Consider the following 22,820-nt stretch of genomic DNA (forward strand, 5'->3'; position numbering starts at 1 on the left):
TTTTTATTGCTGTCTGTACCCCTGTTATGGAGATTCACCCTCCATATTTGTTATGTTTACCATTATCAGTGAAAGTGAAAAAAAATCCACAATTTTTAGAGGGGAAATCTTCCAATGAGGGTACTTGTTACGGTGAAGGGATTCCCTCACTTTGGAGGGACTTCCTCCCATTTCTTGATTTGGCTTTAGGACAGGAAATTAAGGGAAATCTCCCCAAAGGGACACAGATGGTAACAAAATCTGACAGAGGTTATAACCATCTGTTACTCAAAATGAAAAAAAAAACATTTTCCTTTAGTTGTGCTGTCATTTACCAGTTAATAAAAAAGCAGTGACTCCCAGAGCAGGCAGTTGTAGGAAGCATACTTATATGGTTATAGATCACCTATGTTTATTTTTTAGCCAAAACCAGGTACACACATATTGAAATTCAGCTGGTTCACTCTGTGTGTACCTCTTCGTTCAGTAGAAGCCGGTCTAATGACTGGCTTCTGTTGAACGGCTTTGCTGGAAAGCCACTGACTGCAACACTGTTCTGTATATTCTGATTGGTGGGAAAGTCCCCGCTGTCAGAATGCAATGTACAGAGGTGGAGATCCACATTCTCATGGCTTTTGTGAATGCTGGGATCTGTGAGGGTTTTTTTTGTCCAAAAACTCAATATGCTGTATATACCCTGCTTAACTCTTAACCTCCAAAATCAGTTAAAGTAGACCCCCGAACACTAACCTAATCCCTAACCGTAAAGTGATCTCTGGCATTGTTACCCTGTTTTAGAGCTGCTCTTAATCATCACAGTGTTGAAATGTAATATTCACCAGCACTAGGTTGCACTTACTCACATTCAGCAAGAATTGTCATTGGTTATTTAATGTAAAAAACTCCATAATAAAACAAAAGTAATAGAGACAGAAGGTTTTTTCTTAATGTAATGCATTCTCTGCATTAAGATAAACAAAACCTTCTGTGTTCAGCTACCACCCACCCAGCCCCCCTCTAAATACTTGCCTGAGCCAAAACTTGATCCAGCGCTGTGCCTGAGAACAGTGCTACTTACCTCTCTCTCTCATCTTACTGGACGTGGAGGCAGCAGTGGGAGTCACTGCCTCCTGTTGCTGTCAATCAAATCCTGTGGGGGAGGGGGCAAGACACACTGTGTGTGTCAATAGACACGCACATTTTGGGTGAGGATCGAGCTTGCACAAATGCCCCCATAGCAAGCGGCTTGCTATGGGGCACTTGGAAGGGAGGAGTCAGACGCGCCTGCAGGGGATTCCAGAACAGAAGGGTTGGGGCTGCTCTGTGCAAATCTATTGTAAGTATGACTGTCACAGAGTGCCTGCTCCTCTTCTGCCACCCCTCCCGGTGCCTGTGTCTCCCCTGTGTCCCCTCACCCTCTTCTCATCCTGTCGCAACCTTTGAAGTTAGGCTGCACAGGATGAGAAGTGGTACCTCTCCCCCCCTGCCTCTTGTAACCTCTTCACATCCTGATGCAGCCTCTCGAGAAAGGCTGCGCAGGATGGGGGGAAGTGACCCCCCCTGCGCGGTGCCCGCGACCTGTCTCCGCGAGGCTTCCCACGCTCTGCGCCTGCTGGAGACAAAGGTCGCGCTCCCGAAAGTGCGGGCAGAGTCAGGGGGCGTGCCTCGTTGCCCCAGTAACCCGACGCTGGGCCGGCCGTTGCCGGGGCAACCGGGAGGTGTCCTGCGATGGTTTAAGAAGGCCGGCACGGGACCCAGGTGGGTGTGTGCTCGTTCCCCGCTCGGGACAGGGTGTTGTGCGGGGTCTGAGCTGAGGTCAGACCCCACAGCCGAGTCCCTGCGAGCCTGCTGTGTCAATGGCAAGCTGGCCGCCCTGTTGGTTCCCTGCTCTTGAGAGAAGCGCTGTGCGCCAGGAGCCCCGCTGAGTCCCTTTAGGCCTGCTGGTTGTCCATTGGAAAGCTGACTGCTGTGAGGGTCCCTGTCCACTGATTGCTGCTGTCCCTGGAAAGCTGACCTCTATGAGGGTCACTGTCTGCTGATCTCTGTTGTTCCTGGAAAGCTGACTGCTGTGAGGGTCCCTGTCCGCTGACCGCTGCTGTCCTTGGAAAGCTGACTGCTGTGAGGGTCCCTGTCAGGGATTTCGGTCACTCGTGGGTGCGCGCATGCGCAGATCGCCGACGCGCACTAGCTGGCAAGCACTGGGACTTAGGCGATCGCGGCAATGGCGGCAGCTGCGCATGCGCACTCGCGGACCCACGCCTGTCACCAATGAGAGCACAGGGCGCCCTATTTAAACTAGCCCTGTGCATCTCCAAATCGCCTTATGGTTTTGTTCCTGTGTTCCTGATTGCCCTGTACTTCTGACTGCCTTGTTGCTGACCCAGCTCGATCCTGATACTGTTGTCCTCTCCTGCTGTGACCCTTGGCTTGTTCTGACCATTCTCTGCCTGATCCTATTGCCTGGCCTCCTGTTGCTGAACCTGGCCTGTGACCTGATTTTTCTTTGCCTGCCGCTCTGTACTGTCTGCTCCGCTGTTACCAACCTGGCCTGTCTGACCACGTTATACCTCTTCACATCTGGCTCTTACCTGCTTTACGCCATTGGCGGCTGCCTTTGCCACAGCTGGTGTTACTCATGGTCTCAGGCTGCTTCAAGTCCATCCCCACCATCAGGGGCTCTGGTGAACCAGCAGAATGAGGCTTAGACTCCGCACCCTAAGGGACTCCAGCCTGTGGGTCACTAGAGACTACCGTCAGTCGGCTCGTGACAGTCCCTGTCTGCTGATCGCTGTTGTCCCTGGAAAGCTGACCGCTGTGAGGGTCCCTGTCTGCTGACTGCTGCTGTCCCTGGAAAGCTAACCGCTGTGAGGGTCCCTGTCTGCTGACCGCTGCTGTCCCTGGAAAGCTGATCGCTGTGAGGGTCCCTGTCTACTGACTGCTGCCGTCCCTGAAACCGTGAGTGTTCCTGCACATTGTCTGCTGGTTGCCCCTGGAAATTACCTGCCGTGAGTGCCCCTACAAGCCGCATGCAGCGGAGTGTGGAATTGTCCCTATTGTGCGCTCTATTGCCCTTGCCCGGACTGCCTTAGTGTGTGCCCATATCACCCCTGCCTGGATTGTCCATGGACTCCCCCCCCCCCTTTAATTTTCCCTGCCTGGACTGTCCGTGAGCCTGCTGTTGTCCCTAGAGAGCTGTGTGAGGGCTGTGCTGAGGTCAGAACCCAAAGCCAGGACCCCGCTGAGTCCCCGTGAGCCTGCTGTTGTCCCTAGAGAGCTGTGTGGGGGCTGTGTTGAGGTCAGACCCCACAGCCAAGATCCGGCTGAGTCCCCGTGAGCCTGCTGTTGTCCTTATAGAGCTGTGTGGGGGCTGTGTTGATGTCAGACCCCACAGCCAAGATCCCGCTGAGTCCCCGTGAGCCTGCTGTTGTCCCTAGAGAGCTGTGTGAGGGCTGTGCTGAGGTCAGACCCCACAGCCAAGATCCCGCTGAGTCCCCGTGAGCCTACTGTTGTCCCTAGAGAGCTGTGTGGGGGCTGTGCTGAGGTCAGACCCCACAGCCAAGACCCCGCTGAGTCCCCGTGAGCCTGCTGTTGTCCCTAGAGGGCTGTGCTGAGGTCAGACCCCACATCCAAGATACCGCTGAGTCCCCGTGAGCCTGCTGTTGTCCCTAGAGAGCTGTGTGAGGGCTGTGTTGAGGTCAGACCCCACAGCCAAGACCCCGCTTAGTCCCCGTGAGCCTGCTACCGTGAGTGTCCCTAGAAGCCGCCTGCTGCTGAGTGTCTGCAAGCCGCTTACCATGAGTGTCCCTAGAAGGCGCCTGCTGCTGAGTGTCTGCAAGCTGCTTACTGTGAGTGTCCCTAGAAGCCAACTGCTGCTGAGTGTCCGCAAGCCGCTTACCATGAGTGTCCCTAGACGCCGACTGCTGCTGAGTGTCCACAAGCCACTTACCGTGAGTGTCCCTAGACGCCGCCTGCTGCTGAGTGTCCGCAAGCCACTTACCGTGAGTGTCCCTAGAAGCAGCATGTTGCGGAGTGCCCTGGACTGCCCCTATTGTATGCCCAGATTACCCTTACCTGAACTGTCCTTATTGTGTGCTCGGATTACTCTTACCTGAACTGCCCCATTGCGTGCCTGGATTATAGCTACCTGGACTGCCCCCCTGAGTGCTTGGGCCATCACTACCCGAAGTGCCCTATCGTGGGCCGGATTACAATTATTTTGGGCTCTTCCCCTCTCTTCCCCTTTTTGGGTACCTGGACGCTACCTTCCTGCCCTAATTAAATGCCTTCCATAGTTCAATAAAGCTTTGTGTGTTTACCATCTTCTTTGCTCTGTCCTGCCCACTCTTCCATCACAATGACATGATTGTAATTTAGAAACAAAATCAACAAAGACCAGCTGAATTTCGATCCATGTGTGGCCACTGTGGTTGACTGCTGTTCACTTTCTGCCCAACCACCCTGTTGGTATTTTTGCACTGGATCAGCACTGAAGGCATTGCTGACTGTGTATTCTAACAGTGGGGGAGTACAAAGACACAGCGGGGAGGATATCCCCATCCACCTGGAATGTATGAATGGGAGAATAGGGTTACTTTTATATGTTCAACCCGCTGGTTGAATGAAAAAAAAACTGACTCCTGTATGGCCAGCCTTACATACCTTTCTAATCTTGATAGTTTTGACAATCTAAACAATTACATTGTGTCTATATCTTATGAATCCATTTTAAATCCCTATTTGAAAATAAGGTTTGGAAAAAAGTAGCTTTTTCCAGACTAAAGTGCTGTGTTTAATCTTGGTAAGCACATGAAATACCAAGGATTGCTACATTAAAAGCAGAGAAACTGTTGGAAATTCCCTTTCCTTTTTAGTACAAATGTTTTAACTGTAATAAGCCCCTAGCTATATATTTTAAACTGTACATTGTAACAGTCACAAATTGGCATTCTAGAAGATTATAACAGAGAACACTGCATTTATGTTATGAAAAAAAGCCAATATTATCATCGCAGGCTTTATTTTGTCAGTAAAGTTGCAATAATTATTTTTTAATTTAATGAAATTAACAGTGATATCATAGATACACTCTTAGAAGAGAAAACACAAACTAATAGACTATCAACATGTGACAGGAATGGCATTATATCCTGCTCTTGTAGAAGTCTGCTTATGTAATGCCAATGATCTGTGCAGGTGGATTAAAGCTGTTGACCTTCTGAAAGCATCTGGCTAAATTGCATATATCCTAAAATGAATTACTATTATATGTCATTGTGTACTTTTCCTGTAAATAGATTCACTAAAAATTAAGTACATCCTGTGGGAATAGTTGACTTTTTCAACATATTTGAAAAGGCAAACATTAGCCATTGATTTAAACAATGCCTTTTAAAATATTTAACAAAAATATCAATAGATTCAATAGCGTACTGTGGAAAAAGTAAGTACACCCTTTGCCTCAGAAGCTGATATTGGCCCAGTAGCAGAAATTACTCCTGGTATCCGTTTTGTATAATTGCCCAGCAGCCTCTGACATTTATGCAGGCCATAGATGGGGAGAAAAACGGCAGATTTTCAGCCGATTAACGAACTATCGGTCGGTCTAAAAAACTTACCTGACCACCAATTATTACGAAAATCGGCCGATTAATGAGTAACCTATAACGGGAAATGATGTCATTTTGTGGCCTTTGTGATCCTTTTTCGGAAAACGATCGTTCGTTTTTGACCATCAATGAGGATAAAGTCGGGCGTTTTTCGAAAATTTTCCAACATCACCGATAATCTGAAAGTCCAAAATACACGAAAAACGGCCGACAAAATCGTCCACTAACGATAAGATAATCGGCCGGTTTTATTTTCGGACGAAAAATCGGCCGTTTTTCTCCCCATCTATGGCCTGCATAACTCCTTCTTGCAGAATACCTTTAAATTTTTGTGGGTTTCCCTGCATGAACTGCTAGTTTCATACCCCCTACAGCACTTCACTGGAATTCACATGAGGACTTTGACTAGTCCATAATCCTCCATTTCTACATTTTGAGCCCTTTACGTAGAAGGATCCAGGTGCCCTCAAATTCTTAACCAGCACACTTTCATATGTTGCTGAAATCATAGTGAAATTGACTGTGAGTCTAGGTCCCAAATGAGCAAAGCAACCCCAAACCATAACATTTCCAACACCAGTTTGAACGAGGTTTTTCCATATTTTTGTATGAGAATTTTCTCCTGAAATGCTGTTTTAAATTTTTGACAAATGTTCCTACTGTTACTGTGGCCAAACTCTATATTGGATTCATTCATCCACAGCACATTGTTCCAGAAGGCCTGGTTTTGCTTATTTTTTTGATGGTAAACTGTAGCCTTCCTCTAACGTTCTTTTTGTACAGCAATGGCATTTTCCTTGCACACCATGCAAGTTAAACAGGGTTAATCTCTGATTATAAATGTAAGTAATTTGATACTAACTATCGCAAAAGTTACTTGCAGATCCTAGGATGAAAGTCAGCTGAATTTACTGGAGTGGTCAGTCCTTGGCAAATTAATATTTCTTTGACATTTGCACCATTATTATATACCTTACAGCGGAATGATAGCAAAGAAAACACCAGACCATGTTGTAACAGCCCCCATAATCTGTGAATTTATTTCAAACAAGGATGCACATAGCAGGAACTAGGAAGCTGCAGAATACACACAAAGAGGAGACATTGTAAAAGCAGTGTTGGGCTGGAGACAATGCTGAGATGATTCAGGAGGTTTTGTCCTAACATATGACCCCCACTACTGTGACAGTGAGCACGTAGATTAATATACTGACTGCTAGTGACCAGCATTGAAGACAGGCTGATAACCTATATTGTGCAGCATACTCTTCCCGAAAGACCCTGGAATGAGCTCTGCTTGTAAAGTACATCTATCTAGGATTGCGACAGAATAAGATACTTCATATTGCCCTTTGCAATTCCCCACCAAACAAAAGAGTTTTTGCTATTGGCTCGCAGCATCCATCATACACCTGGCTTTAATGCAGAATACATTACCTCTATCTTCCTGACGAAGATGGCTGTGAAATCGTCCTCATGAGCCCCCCTACCCTGCTTATCAAAGGAACTAAAGCTGTTCATGATATAGTGTTATTAGACTATTTATGACTGTTATCAGGTTCTGAGATATCAAAAATTAACAGAAGATGTATAAAGGACTGATTTTTTTAGAGCTTTTATATAAACCTAAGCCTTGTAATATAGAGTGTTATAGCAGTTAATTAGTTGTCAGGTGTGGCTATCTGACAATGTAGTTAGCAAGAAGATGGCTGCATTGATAGCTGGTAGTTATCTCCAGCTCCACTTGCCCTTGACAAGCATTGGCAAAATGAATGCAAAGGACAGCATGTCAGCCCCTCTGCATTCCTTTTGCCTCTGCTTGTCTTGGACAAGTGCTTGGAGCAGAAACAAGCGCCAGGGGGAATTCTGTCCAACTTCTTAGGTAGGCTTACAAAGCATGTAGGAACATGGGACAAAGTATTACATGTACTTTGTGTCCTTTGAAACTGATCACTGAAAAAAACTAAAATGATCTTAAAACATATGTGGCCAAAGACAAAAAGATAGTTCCTATGGTTTACCCCTTAACTGTCTTTTCAAAGCCAGAAATAAACTGAAGTAGCCTTTTGATAAAAAGTGTTCCTCTAACATGATACCTATTTATTACCGGTATTGCAGTATCCAGTGCTGTCTGTCATTGGTTTTAGCCTTCTGACCACTAGTGACTTTGGCCCATTGTAAATTGTATTTTTGAACATTACCCAGTGGTGGGCATGTGCTCCATTGCATTGATAAAAACGAGGTATGAATCTTTCAAGTTTAGGCACTTTTTATCCTGTGATGGTATCTGTTATATACATTGTATTTTTTAGGAAATATCACAGCTCTGTTAGGGCATGATCAGCCTGTATTTCTGATAGTGTGAGTGTTCTGATTGTTTTCCTCTAAAATGTTGCTATTTTCAGAACTGGCCAACCGCTAGCTAAACCTAACCATAATTATAATTGTCTTATATAATATAATTTTAATACCTATACTTATTTTTGGGCTTGGTATGTAAATTTTTTTAAAGAAGTAGATTACAAATTACCAGAAATTTCTGGAACATGTCTCTAAATAAGTCAGTTTACATGCAGGTGACAGGTTATTATATCTCTTGGACCCATTGTTGCTCGCTCCCTCAATCCCTTTGAACAATGTAAAGACCATTCTGGTCACCATGTAAGCTGTAAGAAAACCAGTCCTATACCTTTATCTTCCTTCCTATCCTGTGACATGGTCAAGTCATATCCTTGGTATACAGATATCTCAGGCCTTATATAGGTAAATGAAAGTGATTGTGCTAAGTTATGCACATGCACTTTGTATTTGTGAGCAGGGCAACACAATTAGGATTTTGATACTTATATAGGTAGCGTGGATATAAAAAGTCTACACACTCCTGTTAAAATGTCAGGTTTCTGTGATGTAAAAAAAATGAGGCAAAGATAAATCACTTCAGAACTTCCACTTTTAATGTAAACTATAAACTGTACAACTCAGTTGGACAACAAACTTTTTGGGTATGAGTCTATCAGTCTATCAGCATGGCAAATCTTGACTTGGCAATATTTGCCCACTCTTCCTTGTTCAAATACTCTACATCTGTGAGATTGCAATGGCATCTCCTATGCACAGCCCTCTTCAGATCACCCCACAGATTTTTGATTGGATTCAGGACACGGCTCTGGCTGGGCCATTCCAAAACTTTAATTTTCTTCTGGTGAAGCCATTCCTTTGTTGATTTGGATGTATGCTTTGTGTCGTTGTCATGCTGAAATATGAAGTTCCTCTTCATGTTCAGCTTTCTAGCAGAAGCCTGAAGGTTTTGTGCCAATATTAAGTGGTATTTGGAACTGTTCATAATTCCCTCTACCTTGATTAAGGCCTCAGTTCCAGCTGAAGAAAAACAGCCCCAAAGCATGATGCTGCCACCACCATGCTTCACTGTGGGTATGGTGTTCTTTTGGTGATGTGCAGTGTTGTTTTTGCACCAAACATATCTATTGGAATTATGGCCAACAAGTTCAACCTTGGTTTGATCAGACCATAACACATTTCTCCACATGCGTTTAGGAGACTTCAGATGTGTTTTGCAAAATTTATCTGGGCTTGGATGTTTTTCTTTGTAAGAAAAGGATTCCATCTTGCCACTCTACCCCATAGCCCAGACATATGAAGAATATGGGAGATTGTTGTCACATTTACCACACAGCCAGTACTTGCCAGATATTCCTGCAGCTCCTTTAATGTTGCTGTAGGCCTCTTGGCAGCCTCCCAGACCAGTTTTCTTCTTATCTTTTCATCAATTTTGGAGGATGTCCAGTTCTTGGTAATGTCAATGTTGTGCCATATTTTATCCACTTGATGATAACTGTCTTCACTGTGTTCCATGGTATATCTAATGCCTTGGAAATTCTTTTGTACCCTTCTCCTGACTGATACTTTTTAACATTGAGAACCCTTTGATGCTTTGGAAGCTCTCTGCGGACCATGACTTTTACTGTAGGATGCAAGGAAATGTCAGGAAAGACCTACTAAAACAGCTGAACTTTGGGGTTAATCAGAGGCACTTTAAATAATGGCAGGTGTGTACTGACTCCTATTTAACATGATTTTGTGAATGCTTAATTCTGAATACAGCTACATCACCAGTTATAAGAGGGTGTGCACACTTATTCAACCACATTATTCTAGTTTTTTATGTTTACTTCCCCCCTAAAAGATTTCAGTTTGTTTTTCAACAGAGTTGTACAATTTATAGGTCACATTAAAGGTGGAAAAAGTTCTGAAATTATTTATCTTTGTCTCATTGTTTTACATCACAGAAACCTGACATTTTAAAAGGGATGTGCAGGCTTTTTATATCCACTGTAAATGCAAAGCCACTGCTAGAACATCTCCAAAGCGTTAAAAAAGGTAATCATCACTTACCTGATATTTAATTTGGCCATACATGGACTGAAATTCGGCTAGTTCAGCAGGAACCGGCTGAATTTCTCTCCATGTGTGGGCACCCTACTTGTACAGAAAACAACCAGTAGCCTGTCAGATAACTGCCACTCAATCAGCAGCACTGATGGTGGGAAAGTCTCCCTGCAGTCAAAACACAATAGCTCAGCAGAGAGGATTGGAGTTATTTTTTACATTCATCACACTGGCTGAATGAAAAAAAAAGGAGAATCATCTATGGGCTGCCTTACAAGCGATACTCGGAAGTATTATTTGCTTAAACTGAGCTTTCACAAGGCTTGAGATCCTTCCTAAACCCAGAGAAAACGGTGTTACTGAAAATTGTTTAAAAATGCTAACAAATATAACTTAATACCAATGATTTTTCAGGAAGCCATAAAAAGTAGCACCTAATATACTTTAGTATTGTGTCAGAGAGCGAATATTTGCTTTTTGGAAGTAGATAAGAGCTATGTATTTGTATTACATTTAATCTGTAGTCAAGGATGTGGTGTAGTTTAATTTTGCCTCTCAGTTAAAGAGCTTAGCTATAAATCGTGCAGATTGTTGGCTTTAACCATTATCTAGCTTTGAAAGCAATCAGTGTGGTACAAGGTTATTAGACAAGGAACAAATAATAACTTTGCTGCTGGTTCAGGCAGAATTTGGGCTTACATCTATGCTTCTGCCTTGTATAAATATAGACACTATTATCAGTAATAAATATTATCAGAATTTATTCACATAGTCATTAAATAGGGAGCCTTGATGCGATCCTAAAATCTGCCCCTAACTGTGGAAGAATATGGGTGTATTGGGTCAAATATATGACAAAAGTGCTCAGCAAAGAGTTCAGCTCTGTCACCAAAAGGTGTCTTCAGTTTCAGGCCTGCATTTCACTTCACAGCCTTCTTGGCTTTTATTCCTGCCCCTGGCAGGCCTAAAATCAGTCACTACTTCATAAAGTGTTTGTATAAAAAGATTTTAAAACGTGGATGGTACAGAGCAGCCTTTTGCAGCCTTTGACCCCAGAGGAACCCTTGAAATAATTGTCAGGTAATCGATTCATAGGTAATCAGTGGGAAGAATGCCGCCTTGCAGAGGTGGTCAAAACGCCACCTTAGGCTTACCATACACCCTACATTCTGTGCAATCTTCTTTCAATCTTCCAAAAAGTATATAGTTCAGGGGTCTCTTTGGTTGGATACAGATTGATTGGATAGGTTAAGTAGTTCCTCATATTACATAGTTTTGCAAATTACTGTAGTTGTAAGTTGACTGTACAGAGATTGTACCTGCAGGTTGTAACCATTTTTACAACATCATGTTGTGTTGAAGTGAGTTGGAAAAAGTACTGTATGCTGTATTATTATGTGAGTTCATCTGCATTGTTTTCATTAATTGAAGTCTTTTAAAAGCAAAACAGTAAGGTTGATTTACTAAAGGCAAATAGACAGGTCACACTTTTCAACAGAATTATCCCCAGAGCTTAGTGAATGAGATTAAGTTCTGCTGACTTGTAGAATTCATCCATGTGGAAGCATAATTTTTTTTTTATGCATGCTTGTGATTGGGTATTCTATGCAAGGGGAAATTTCACCTCATTTGCTAAGCTCTGGGGAAAATCCTTTTGCACAGTGCAGCTTCTATTGAAAAGTGAACAGCTTATTTTGTTTTAGTAAATCAACCTCAATGTATCCAAGGACACATAGTTATGATGTTTTCTGGAAAATTGTGATTTCAGCTGCAACGTATATTGAGCAGTTTCACACAACTCATATTTAGGAACTGAAGTATTTATATTCTGTGTAACCACTTGCCCTCCACAGCATTTACCCCCCCTTACTAACCAGGCCATTTTTTGCGTTACTGTGCTGCGTTACTTTAACTGACAATTGCACGGTCATGCAACACTGCATCCAAAGGAAATTTATGTCCTTTTTTTCCCACATAGAGCTTTCTTTGGGAGGTATTTGATCATCTCTGCGTTTTTTATTTTTTGTGCCATAAACAAAAAAATACTGACAATTTTGAGAAAAAAACAATATTTTTTACTTTTTGCTATTAAACATGTCTAATAAAAATTAAAAACAAAAACTAATTTCATCATAAATTGAGGGCAAAATGTATTCTGCGACATGTCTTTGCTAAAAAAAAAATCCCAATACGTGTAAATTAATTAGTTTACGTGAAAGTTATAGTGTCTACAAATGGCGGTATATATACTGGAATTTATTTATTTATTTATTTTTACTAGTAATGGCAGCAATCAGCGACTTATAGTGGGACTGCGGCTGGCATTTTGACACTGTGGGGAACTGACTTTGTGTCACTGACATCCCCAGTGACACCAATACAATTATCAGTGCTAATAAAAAGCACTGACACTGTACTAATGGCACTGGGCAGGAAGGGGTTAACATCTGGGGCAATGAAAGGGTTAACTGTGTGCTGTGTGTGTTTTACTGTTGGGCTGTGCCTGTGCTTTCCACTGTAAGCACACTGCTTTGTATGGCTCTGCATAGCTATGCAGAGCCATACAAAGCAGTGTGTTGGATTTGACAGGGGAGAAAACTGTATTGTTTACATACAGTTCTCTCCCCCATAGGTAATACTCAGCGATCACCGGCTGCTGGAGAGTAATCACCGGCAGAGACCCGATGACTGACAGCTGAGGCCACAAATGGTGGCGTGGGTAGGGCACACACGAGCCCCCTACCCGGAACTGCAAAATCACATACAGTGGGGCAAAAAAGTATTTAGTCAGCCACCGATTGTGCAAGTTCTCCCACTTAAAAAGATGAGAGAGGCCTGTAATTGGCATCATAGGTAGACCTCAACTATGAGAGACAAAATGAGAAAACAAATCCAGACAACCACATTGGCTGATTTGGAAAGAATTTATTTGCAAATTATGGTGGAAAATAAGTATTTGGTCAATATCAAAGTTTCATCTCAGTACTTTGTTATATATCCTTTGTTGGCAATGACAGAGGTCAAACGTTTCCTGTAAGTCTTCACAAGGTTGGCACACACTGTTGCTGGTATGTTGGCCCATTCCTCCATGCAGATCTCCTCTAGAACAGTGATGTTTTGGGGCTGTCGCTGGGCAACACGGACTTTCAACTCCCTCCAAAGATTTTCTATGGGGTTGAGATCTGGAGATTGGCTAGGCCACTCCAGGACCTTGAAATGCTTCTTATAAAGCCACTTCTTTCGTTGCCCGGGCGGTATGTTTGGGATCATTGTCATGTTGGAAGACCCAGCCACGTTTCATCTTCAATGCCCTTGCTGATGGAAGGAGGTTTGCACTCAAAATCTCATGATACATGGCCCCATTCATTCTGTCCTGTACTTGGATAAGTCGTCCTGGTCCCTTTTATATTGATAACAAGTTCAAACAGGTGCCATTGATACAGGTAATGAGTGCAGGAGAGAGGAGCCTCTTAAAGAAGAAGGTACAGGTCTGTGAGAGCCAGAAATCTTGCTTGTTTGTAGGTGACCAAATACTTATTTTCCACCATAATTTGCAAATAAATTCTTTCCAAATCAGCCAATGTGATTGTCTGGATTTTTTTTCTCATTTTGTCTCTCATAGTTGAGGTCTACCTATGATGCCAATTACAGGCCTCTCTCATCTTTTTAAGTGAGAGAACTTGCACAATTGGTGGCTGACTAAATACTTTTTTGCCCCACTGTATATATATATACACCCCTGCCACCCTGAAGCAGTATCTCTGCTATAAAGCGGTGGCAAAACAGTTAATGGAAAACCATCATATATTAGAATTCTCACCGTTTTTATTCACTCTCATGACTTGCTTGTCAGCTTTCCTCTCTACTTTCAAAAGTGACTGTGAAATGTAGCACTGGTCTTTTGTTGCTGCCTTGTACTTTATTTGTTATCATGAAACCTGAGATCTTCTAAGAATTTTTGCTGTGTAAGGAAACTAAGACATAACTTCTGTATTTTGTAATCTATAGGGAGAGACAAGCTCTCCTATTCTATAGTGCATCTCTTAATCATAGAAAATCTAGACCAAATCTGAGAAATAAAATGCCAGATTATAATTACTAGGGAGATGTGTGTTGGTTTGGCCTTTGTCATTCAGAAACTGCACAGGGCTTTGTGTGCTTTTTTAATAGATAAAATTTGCATTATTCTTTTAAACCGTTTCTGAAAACAAATTTTGATGAGACTGCAAAATTTCGTTTCTTTCACTTTTAGTAATGTGTGCAGCTATGAATGAGTGAATCATTTATCAAGCAGGAAGGTCAGGTCCTATCTGAACTAAATAGTGCATATTTGTAACTGTGTTGTAGTTTGCAGCAAATTAAGGGTAGGACTAGGACCTCTAACCTGCTGATCCGCCTCCAGCACCCCTTCCTCCCCTCTAACTCTTCCCTGAGTTAAAAAGCTAAAATCCCCTTATACTAGCTTGAATCTATGGTCACAGAACACACAGGGTCCTGAGTCTTTTGGCTTGTTTACTGCAGACTAAGAGGGTCATTTTTCAGGTGCCCTGGGTAACATGGACCCGTTCCATTAACTTCCAAATAATATTCTATAAAATATTAATGCGGCGCTCATTAACGCGTCAGGAACTGGTTGAGTGCCGACCGGAAGTGACAAACATCGGAACCGGAAGTGACACAGGATTGTCAGAGAGCGAGGACCGGCAGTGGTGAGAGCATTGTGCGGTCTTCCCTCTCTGATATACCGATACACTTGCATCTTTGGGCTTTATTTTTTCTGACTTCTTGTAAGTAGTATTCTCGGACAGAGAATAAAAGGTTTTAAGTGATACTGCACCATGTCGGGTCTCTAGTTTTTCGTTTCTATGTGATGTTTGTTGGGAGATCGTAAAGATTTATTACTATCTTGGAGAGTCTGAGCCATCATTGGAATCCATTCTGTGTCTTGAAAAAGGATCTTGTCCTTGGTGGATTATATACCCAAATGTGCAAAACGCCAACCATGAGAATGGAAGGCAAATATGTCTGGTGAGTGCATACCTGAGAGGGGAGCACGGCACAACTTCAGATTGTTTTACTAATATTCACGTGGTGATTATTGGAATATGATTATGAAGTAACTTCACGTGGTGATCATAAAAAGGACTGAATAATTTGGACTTTCAGTACGTTTATATATATGTTTTTGAAAATCATTTATTGAGCACCATATTAATATTTTATCGAATATTATTTTGATGTTTTTTGCATGTAATTCAATGTGGCAGCATGTTATGCAATATATGAGAATATTTGTTTGATTCACATCCACACATTCACAGCGCAGTTTGTTTTTGAGGGTTTACACCTTTAAAAAAATTTTTTTTTTTTTATGTTCCAATAACTGTGTGGTGATGACGACCTCTCAGATCAGTCATTGGTGGGCCAGGACTTTCACACTAGATCACTGCAGTAGGCATTGCAGAATTTAAAGTGTCATCAGACTTGGGTCTCTTAGAGGGGAGCTAAACTTACCTTTCCTTCAACGGTCCCTGTCCTTCGCCAGCATCTTCTGAAGGCTGCTGACCTACAGCTGTTCTTCATTGACCATGCACAGGAATCAGTCACCCTGGCACACAGGGACTGTGCCGATGATGTAAGCTGAGCTGCGTATGCTAAGCTCAGTGTACGTGCCACAGAACACTGCAAGCAGGCAGGTAGGTGTATTTTATTGAGGCAAAGACATTGCATGTCTCTTCTGCAATAACAAGCCTGCAGTCTGTGCTTTTTTTAATCGAGGGATGGGTGAGGGAGTTACTGTATACGCAAAGGTGAGCTTTAAATGATATATGTACTTCTAGTGCACTTATCCTTTCCTACCATTCAGTTCCTACCCCCAGCACTTAAAGCATATGATATACTTACCTACAACATCGCTATTTTTGGAGGGGTGATGATAAACGCATTTATCCTACAAAACATTAGAAGAGTTTCCATGGATCTGCATGTAGCTTGTCTACTAGTCAATAACGAGGACTGTCACATGCAGGGGCGGACTGACAACTGATTGGGGCCCCTGTGTCCTCGCCCAAACCCAAAAGAGCCTATGAAAAAGCCAATGAAAGGTACCAGGGGCATCTCATGGGGCCCCCGGCAGTGCCCGACTGCTCAAATAGTCAGTCCGCCTCTGGTCACATGTGTTATAATGCATTTTCCTGAATTTACTTTGTATGAATAGTCGAGTCATTCTGTTGTTTTCAGTTTAGGCCTTTTACAACATCATGTTATGTTGGAAGTGTGTTGGAAAAAGTACTGTATGCTTTATTATTATGTGAGTTGACTTTTTTTCATTCAGCTCTATTAAATTTACTTTATTTTTTAATTTATTGCAGGTACTTATATAGCGTTGTCAATTTACGTAGAGCTTTACATATATATTGTACATTGACATCAGTCCCTAACCCTCAAGGGGTGTACAATCTAAGGTCCCTAATTTACATTCATACATACACAAACTAGGGCCAATTTAGATAGGATCCAATTAACCTACCAGCATATCTTTGGAGTGTGGGAGGAAACCAGAGTACCTGGAGGAAACGCACACAGGCACAGGGAGAACATGCAAACTCTAAGCAGGTGGTGCCGTGGTTGGGTTTTGAACCAACGACCCTAGTACTGCTAGGTGGAAGTGCTAACCATTTAGCCACTATTAAATGAAGTACTTTGAATGCTACACAGGGCTGATTTACTGAAGGCAAATAGGCTGTTTATGAGACAGGTTGCACTTTTCAAGGGAATTATCCCCAGAGCTTCGTGAATGAAGTGAAGCTTTGCTGACTTTCGGAATCCAGTCATGTCCAAGCAAAAGTGTTTTTTTTTCCATGCTTGTGATTGGGTATTTTTTGCCAGGTGAAATTGCACCTAACTCGCTAGCTCTGAGGAAACTCTTTCACAGTGCAGCTTCCCTTGCAAAGTGAATGGCCTATTTGCCTTTAGTAAACCAACCCAATGTTTCCAAGGACACATAGTAATATACATAGTATATGTATGTATATCAGTGTATGTATTTTTAAAGTGTCTGGTAAAAATCTTAAAGTTAGCAAAGTTATACTATTTAGCTTTCACACCAAGCATACAGTGCATTCAAGTAGTTAGGGATAGTGTTGGTTTATTTTGTGTATGGTACTTTACTGCACCTTCAAATTGAAGTAGTCTAGGCATTATCTTGTAGGAGGTGTAATGGTTATTGCACATGTTTCCACTCTATACCTGACTGCATTCTAAATCCCTGACCATGGTGAATGACAGTGAACTTTTAGCATGACTTGTGTTTCAGGGCAGACATTCTTACCTCCTAGGCTAAATGATTAAACAGGAGTCCTAATGTTCTAAGGGCGTCTGTTTTTCATCAGCCAGTCTGTCCCAGGAAGGTTCACTATATAGACATATAAGGTACCAAACTACCACAATTTTGCAAAGAACCAAGAAGAATGGAATGTATGTCATAGGTTATGTTTATGTTTCTGGTAAATGTGTTGCAGTATAGGGATAGCAAACCACTGGAAACAGTATATTTATCTATTAAAGACTGCAATTTTTTTTGATCAACACAGAGTAAAATATAGTTATGCATTGTTTTCTACAAATAGCTGTGTCCAGTGACATATTCTAATAAGAGTGTCTTCTGACTGCAGAAAGAGTCTGGCATCTCAGCTCAGGCTCCATAGGATGTCACATTCCACAACTTGTAACATGAATCCTGGGCCTCATTCCCCCCCACAGGGCCAAGATGTGAGAGCTCTAGCAAGTTTGGGGTATATGGGTATAGTTTCTAAATATATATAATTAAGAATTCCCTATTGCCAGGCAGATTTCTGTGAAATTTCTACTATGCTACATCTGCTAGCAGCAGTGTAGTGTGGTACACAAACAAATGAATATAAAGAAAGGGGGCCTTCGGGCTTTTTAAAGATTTTAAAGATTTTTAGATATGCGTGTGAATGCAATTAGCTCAATGAAAATAATTTTATCCTAATGCTTAAATGTATTTAAAACTTTAATTTTGATTCGCCATTTTGAAAATAACTATGCATGGGAAAAGCCGTACATGTCTTTTTTATGTTAGCCAGTAGTGCTTCCTACATCATAATACTACTGACTGATTGTCCTTTCCCGCTCTTGCTTTCAGTGCAGATCTTTCAGTCTGCTCACCCTTTTAAAAGAAAGAGAAATCCATAGATGCGTATAGCCTGTGCAGCTTAAAGGCTAGGTTATACTCATCTATTTTTATTAATATAGTTACATTCTGATAATGTCAGTATGCAGCTGCTGCAGGGGAGAGGAGGGAGCATCAACAACTGCTGGGCCATGGGAGCCTATGAGTATTTCCCAGTTCCTGACATTCATAGCCGTCTTTTGAGTGCTTTCTTACACAGAGTTGCAGGATCATGTGCCCAGACCAAAGCAGATTGGAAATAGGTAAGTACACAAATCTTTTTTTGCAGGATAGGTAGGAGAAGGAGGAGGGAGGATTTTTAAGAATAGCTATAGTTAGGGTTTTCTCCCACCAAATGTAAACCATACCATATTCTTCACTGCCTCATTTTCTGTACTGTATAGATCCAGTTGTTGCTTGGATGTACCACTTACCTGAGAACATCACTGATAAATGCATGTGTGTTTTTGTTTTATTCTAGGAAAACTACTTTCAAATTTTATTAACTGGAACTATTGTTTTTATTTTGGTTCAGGTATTCACATATAAACAAAGCACAATTACTCGCCAGAAGGTGACCACTATGCATCCAACCAGCACAAATGGTGTAGAAGACATGGCATCACTGGGTGATCTCCATGAAGGGTCTATAATGTACAATCTCTACAAGCGCTACCAGGAAGACAGAATTTATGTAAGTTCAATTTTTAAATTCTTTAAATAGTAGCAACAACATCTGCGATAAAACATTAAAGTGGACATTTGCCCCCCATTCCCTGAAAATCATCTAAGCATGCAGCTCTGCATGCTTTCATGAAATCACCTTACATTTTTTCCTTTTACCTTCAATTACTGTTTTTCCACTTTCTAGTTGTGCAAGGCTCTGGTGATATATCCTTGGTCTCATATCTGCTTCCTGGGAAGGCTTACTGTGCCTACAGCAATACCTTCCCCTCAGATGATATGCACTGTCCCATGTTCAAGGACGTAAAAGGAGATGGACTCATTTGCCCTTAGTGAAATTGGTCACCGTGAGAAAAAAAACATAAGTTATATAAAGAATAAAAAGCCGACCACTATCTAATTATATCTGTTTGTAGATTGCTATTTCTAAACATAGTTAAACATGCCTTTGTTGTCATTTCTAAGATAAGGGTGAAGTTCGTCTTTAATTTGTATCTACACCCAAAAACAAAAATGTACTGTGGCTCACCAGTCCTTAGATGTGGTGGTAACATTACATAGTTACATAGCTAGACTGGTTGAAAACAAAGATACAAGTCCATCCAGTTCAACCAATAGAAAGGAATCAAAGAAATCTATACAATCCAATATACACACTCCTATACCCACAATTGATCCAGAAGAAGACAAAAAAAAACAAAGCATGATCCAATCTGCTACAGCAGGGGAAAAGAAATCCTTCCTGATCCCCCAAGAGCTAATTGGATATACCCTGGATCAACGTTACCTATGAAGATTAGTATCCCGTTATATTATGTCCATTTGTTTTAATTTTTTTGGTTAAGAACATTTTCAGCAAGTAATACCTGTCCTTGTCACTGAAAAGATAGAAAAACAATCTTATTCTACTTTTGTATAGCCCCAATAATCCACCATGTAATGGAAATGAACAAAGGCCTGCATGTTTGAATTCCATCCTGTGTGACAACCATGACTGCCTCCATAAATACAGTGAAGAAGTGAGCACAGCCATAAAGGGACAATAATATAGTGTGTAATGTGCAGGATTATAGGTGAAAATAAAGGGAAAAAAGCCTGAAAAAATTCTAATGCAGCTTCTTGCCAGTTAAATAATGAGAAGCCTTATAGTCTAATAGGAATTAGAGAAAACATAAACACGACTGACTAACCGCCAATTGCCTCTTGAATCTGATTGGAATTCAGGAGATTTCTGATTTTTTTTAATGAGTTGCATTAACTGACAGTCTTATATATTTAACAATTGCCTTTTGCTATTTTATATATACTGCAACCTTCTGTCTTTCACAGTACTGCTTTGTATTGCACCTCCAAATGGATGGTGGAGATGCAACATTACATGTAAAAGATATAAAATGGGTAAATCACCAGCCTTAGGATAATTTATTCAAGAACTGGAGTTTCACAGACAGAACATTACGTATATTAGTACAGGAATACCCTGGTTATAAATCAGAAGAATTATCTGAGTGGATTAAGTTTAATTGAACAATGAAACTCAGAGACTTGCACTATGTGGCACGTTGGGCAAATTACAGAATGGTTGGTATACTTGTGGTTTTGGGTGAGCTAAGTGGGCCTCTCAGCCCCAAGGAACCAAGATTAAAAATAAATAAAACCTTACAGCAGTATTAATGATAATATATAAACATCATTTAGCCTCCAGGCTTGGCAAACATAGTCACGTACACAGGTGTGGTTTGGTGTGCCTTTTATACTAGGGCTGCCAGTTCAGCCTTGAGAGATGTTGATACATTCTACAGTGTGCTACAGGTTCCCAAAATATTCCAATTTGACCAGGAATATTGTCTCAAAGCATACATATAGAGTTGGGGTAGCAAATGTTTTAACTGCACAAGACCTTCAAGACATTACTTATAATTGGTAAAAGCAGTTTGTAGAATTGTAATTTGTATGTACAATACTGATAGTGTACAGAATAATCTATATAGAATAGCTGTGAATGTCTGGAGGACCAAAGCTGAATGAAAATGCTCTTCACTTGAAAGACACTGGGGGCATTTTATTTATTTTTTTATACAAGATTCATACAACTTTCACCCAGGATTCGCATATTTGTCTACCTAAAGCCTAGGTTTGCTGAAAATAATAAAAAATCAGTCCAAGGAATATTACTAACCCTCAGTGCAATGTGTCCCTTGTGCTGCATTGTCTTAGTTTAGCAGAAATCTTCCTTCTCTGATATCCCCTTCCCCCTTTCTTTCGGTGTGGCAGAAGTTAATAGCACTAAGGGCTGTCACAGTTACTAATTAAGAGAACCCGACTATGCCTACCCTTTGTGCCCAGATCCTCTATTCATATTTCTAAATAAAATATGATCCATGAATGCAGGGAGGAGGACCTACCAATCATTCTCTCTCACTCCATTCACAGATCAGATGCTGTAGTACAGCTTTTATGAATGGAGGAGCTGATTGGAAAGGGCAGGCATAGTTGGGCATTCTTGATAAGTTCTTGCCACAGCTCCCTTAGTTCTCTTAACCCCCATCGCACTGGAAGAGTGCAGGAGTAGGGGTGGGGGCATTGGAGGAGGAAGATTTCTGCTAAACCAGTACACTGGAGCACAGGGGATACATCACATTGAAGGTAAGTAATATCCCTTCTGATGATTTTTTTTACTTATTTTATAGTCTTTACAATAAATTGGAAAGCTTTATGAAACGTTTGTGAAAACATTTGAAAATAGACCTATATATTGTAGAATTCTTTTCAACAAGCTATGCATTTATTATGAATATAATGTCTACCTTGCCCTTGATCTTGCCCCAGAACTCCCCAATGGCCTGTAACATGGATACATGCTGACTCCAGAAGGCCTGTATAATTGTCATTGACCTTCATACAAAATATACACACAGTCCATGTTTTCTAAACATTTTTAGAGTGAAATGGATTCCGAGTTCAGCACTTGGGTTTGATTTGACACACTTGAAATGCTTAGTTTTATTTTTTGGAAAATACAGAACATGGATTTTTAACTGCCCTTGCCCGAGGAAGACTGAGAGCATCTGGTTAATTATCTTGTTCATCCAATCAGTACATTTTCAGTCAGTAAGCGGATGTGTCAATTAAATCATTTCTCTTTTAAAGTGTTTTTTTTTTTGTTTAACTCATCTTTGCCCTAAAGGCAATTAACTATTATCTTTTAACCCATTCCAGGATCCAAATTTATAGTACACGTCATGCCTGCTGTATTGTGCTTTGTTACAGCAGACAGAATATATCCTGTAGTAAATCCTGAACTAAAATGGCTTCCGAAATCCTAGGTAGTTTTTGTAGGGATCACTTTTGATATGAGGTTAGGAGCAAACTCTGCAGTTTAAGAACTACTGTTAACTAAAACTGAAGTTATTATTTTATGGACACCCTCCAGCTGTCAATAACACTGTAGCACTGTATCAGGATTAAAATACAATCCCAGTGTCCCGGAACTAAGTGGAGAAACACTTGCTTTAGAGTGATCTCCTCCCAACAGATTCTGCACAGTCTCAGGAGAGTGGAAGAGGTAGAGATAAAGAGAAGCTGAGCACGAATGCACCCCATCAGCCCCCACTAACTAATAAAGTACCCCTCCTGCCCTCACTCACCAACAATGTACCCCATGAGTCCCCACTAACCAACAAAGTACCCCTCCTGCCCTCCTTGACCACCAAAACACCCCATCAGCCCCCACTAACCACCAAAGCACCCCTTTAAGCCATGCCCAATATTCAGCACAATGGAGCCATGCCTAATTTTCTCTATGATGTGCAGAGTGTGTACTGCATGCTTCCACATGCAAAGGTGACCTTCTTTCACAGGTTCCAAAGCAGGAGGTATGTTTTATACATGGAAAACAATAGGTGCACAATTGTGGACCAGCAAACGTAGAATTAATTAACTTGTCTATA

General features: G+C 41.6%; 1 protein-coding gene across 1 annotated transcript in view; it reads left to right on the forward strand.

The window, feature by feature from the left end:
* Positions 1-22,820, forward strand: part of MYO10 (myosin X) — a 302,652-nt gene that overhangs the window by 98,100 nt on the left and 181,732 nt on the right. The window contains exon 3 of the mRNA XM_089674827.1: positions 18,722-18,880. Coding sequence (XP_089530953.1) covers positions 18,722-18,880 — 159 coding nt within the window. The remainder of the gene's footprint in view (positions 1-18,721; positions 18,881-22,820) is intronic.

Source organism: Staurois parvus, unplaced genomic scaffold (assembly GCF_062004578.1).
Source record: "Staurois parvus isolate SC_StPar_1 unplaced genomic scaffold, SC_StPar_1.0 ptg000153l, whole genome shotgun sequence".
NCBI lineage: Eukaryota > Metazoa > Chordata > Amphibia > Anura > Ranidae > Staurois > Staurois parvus.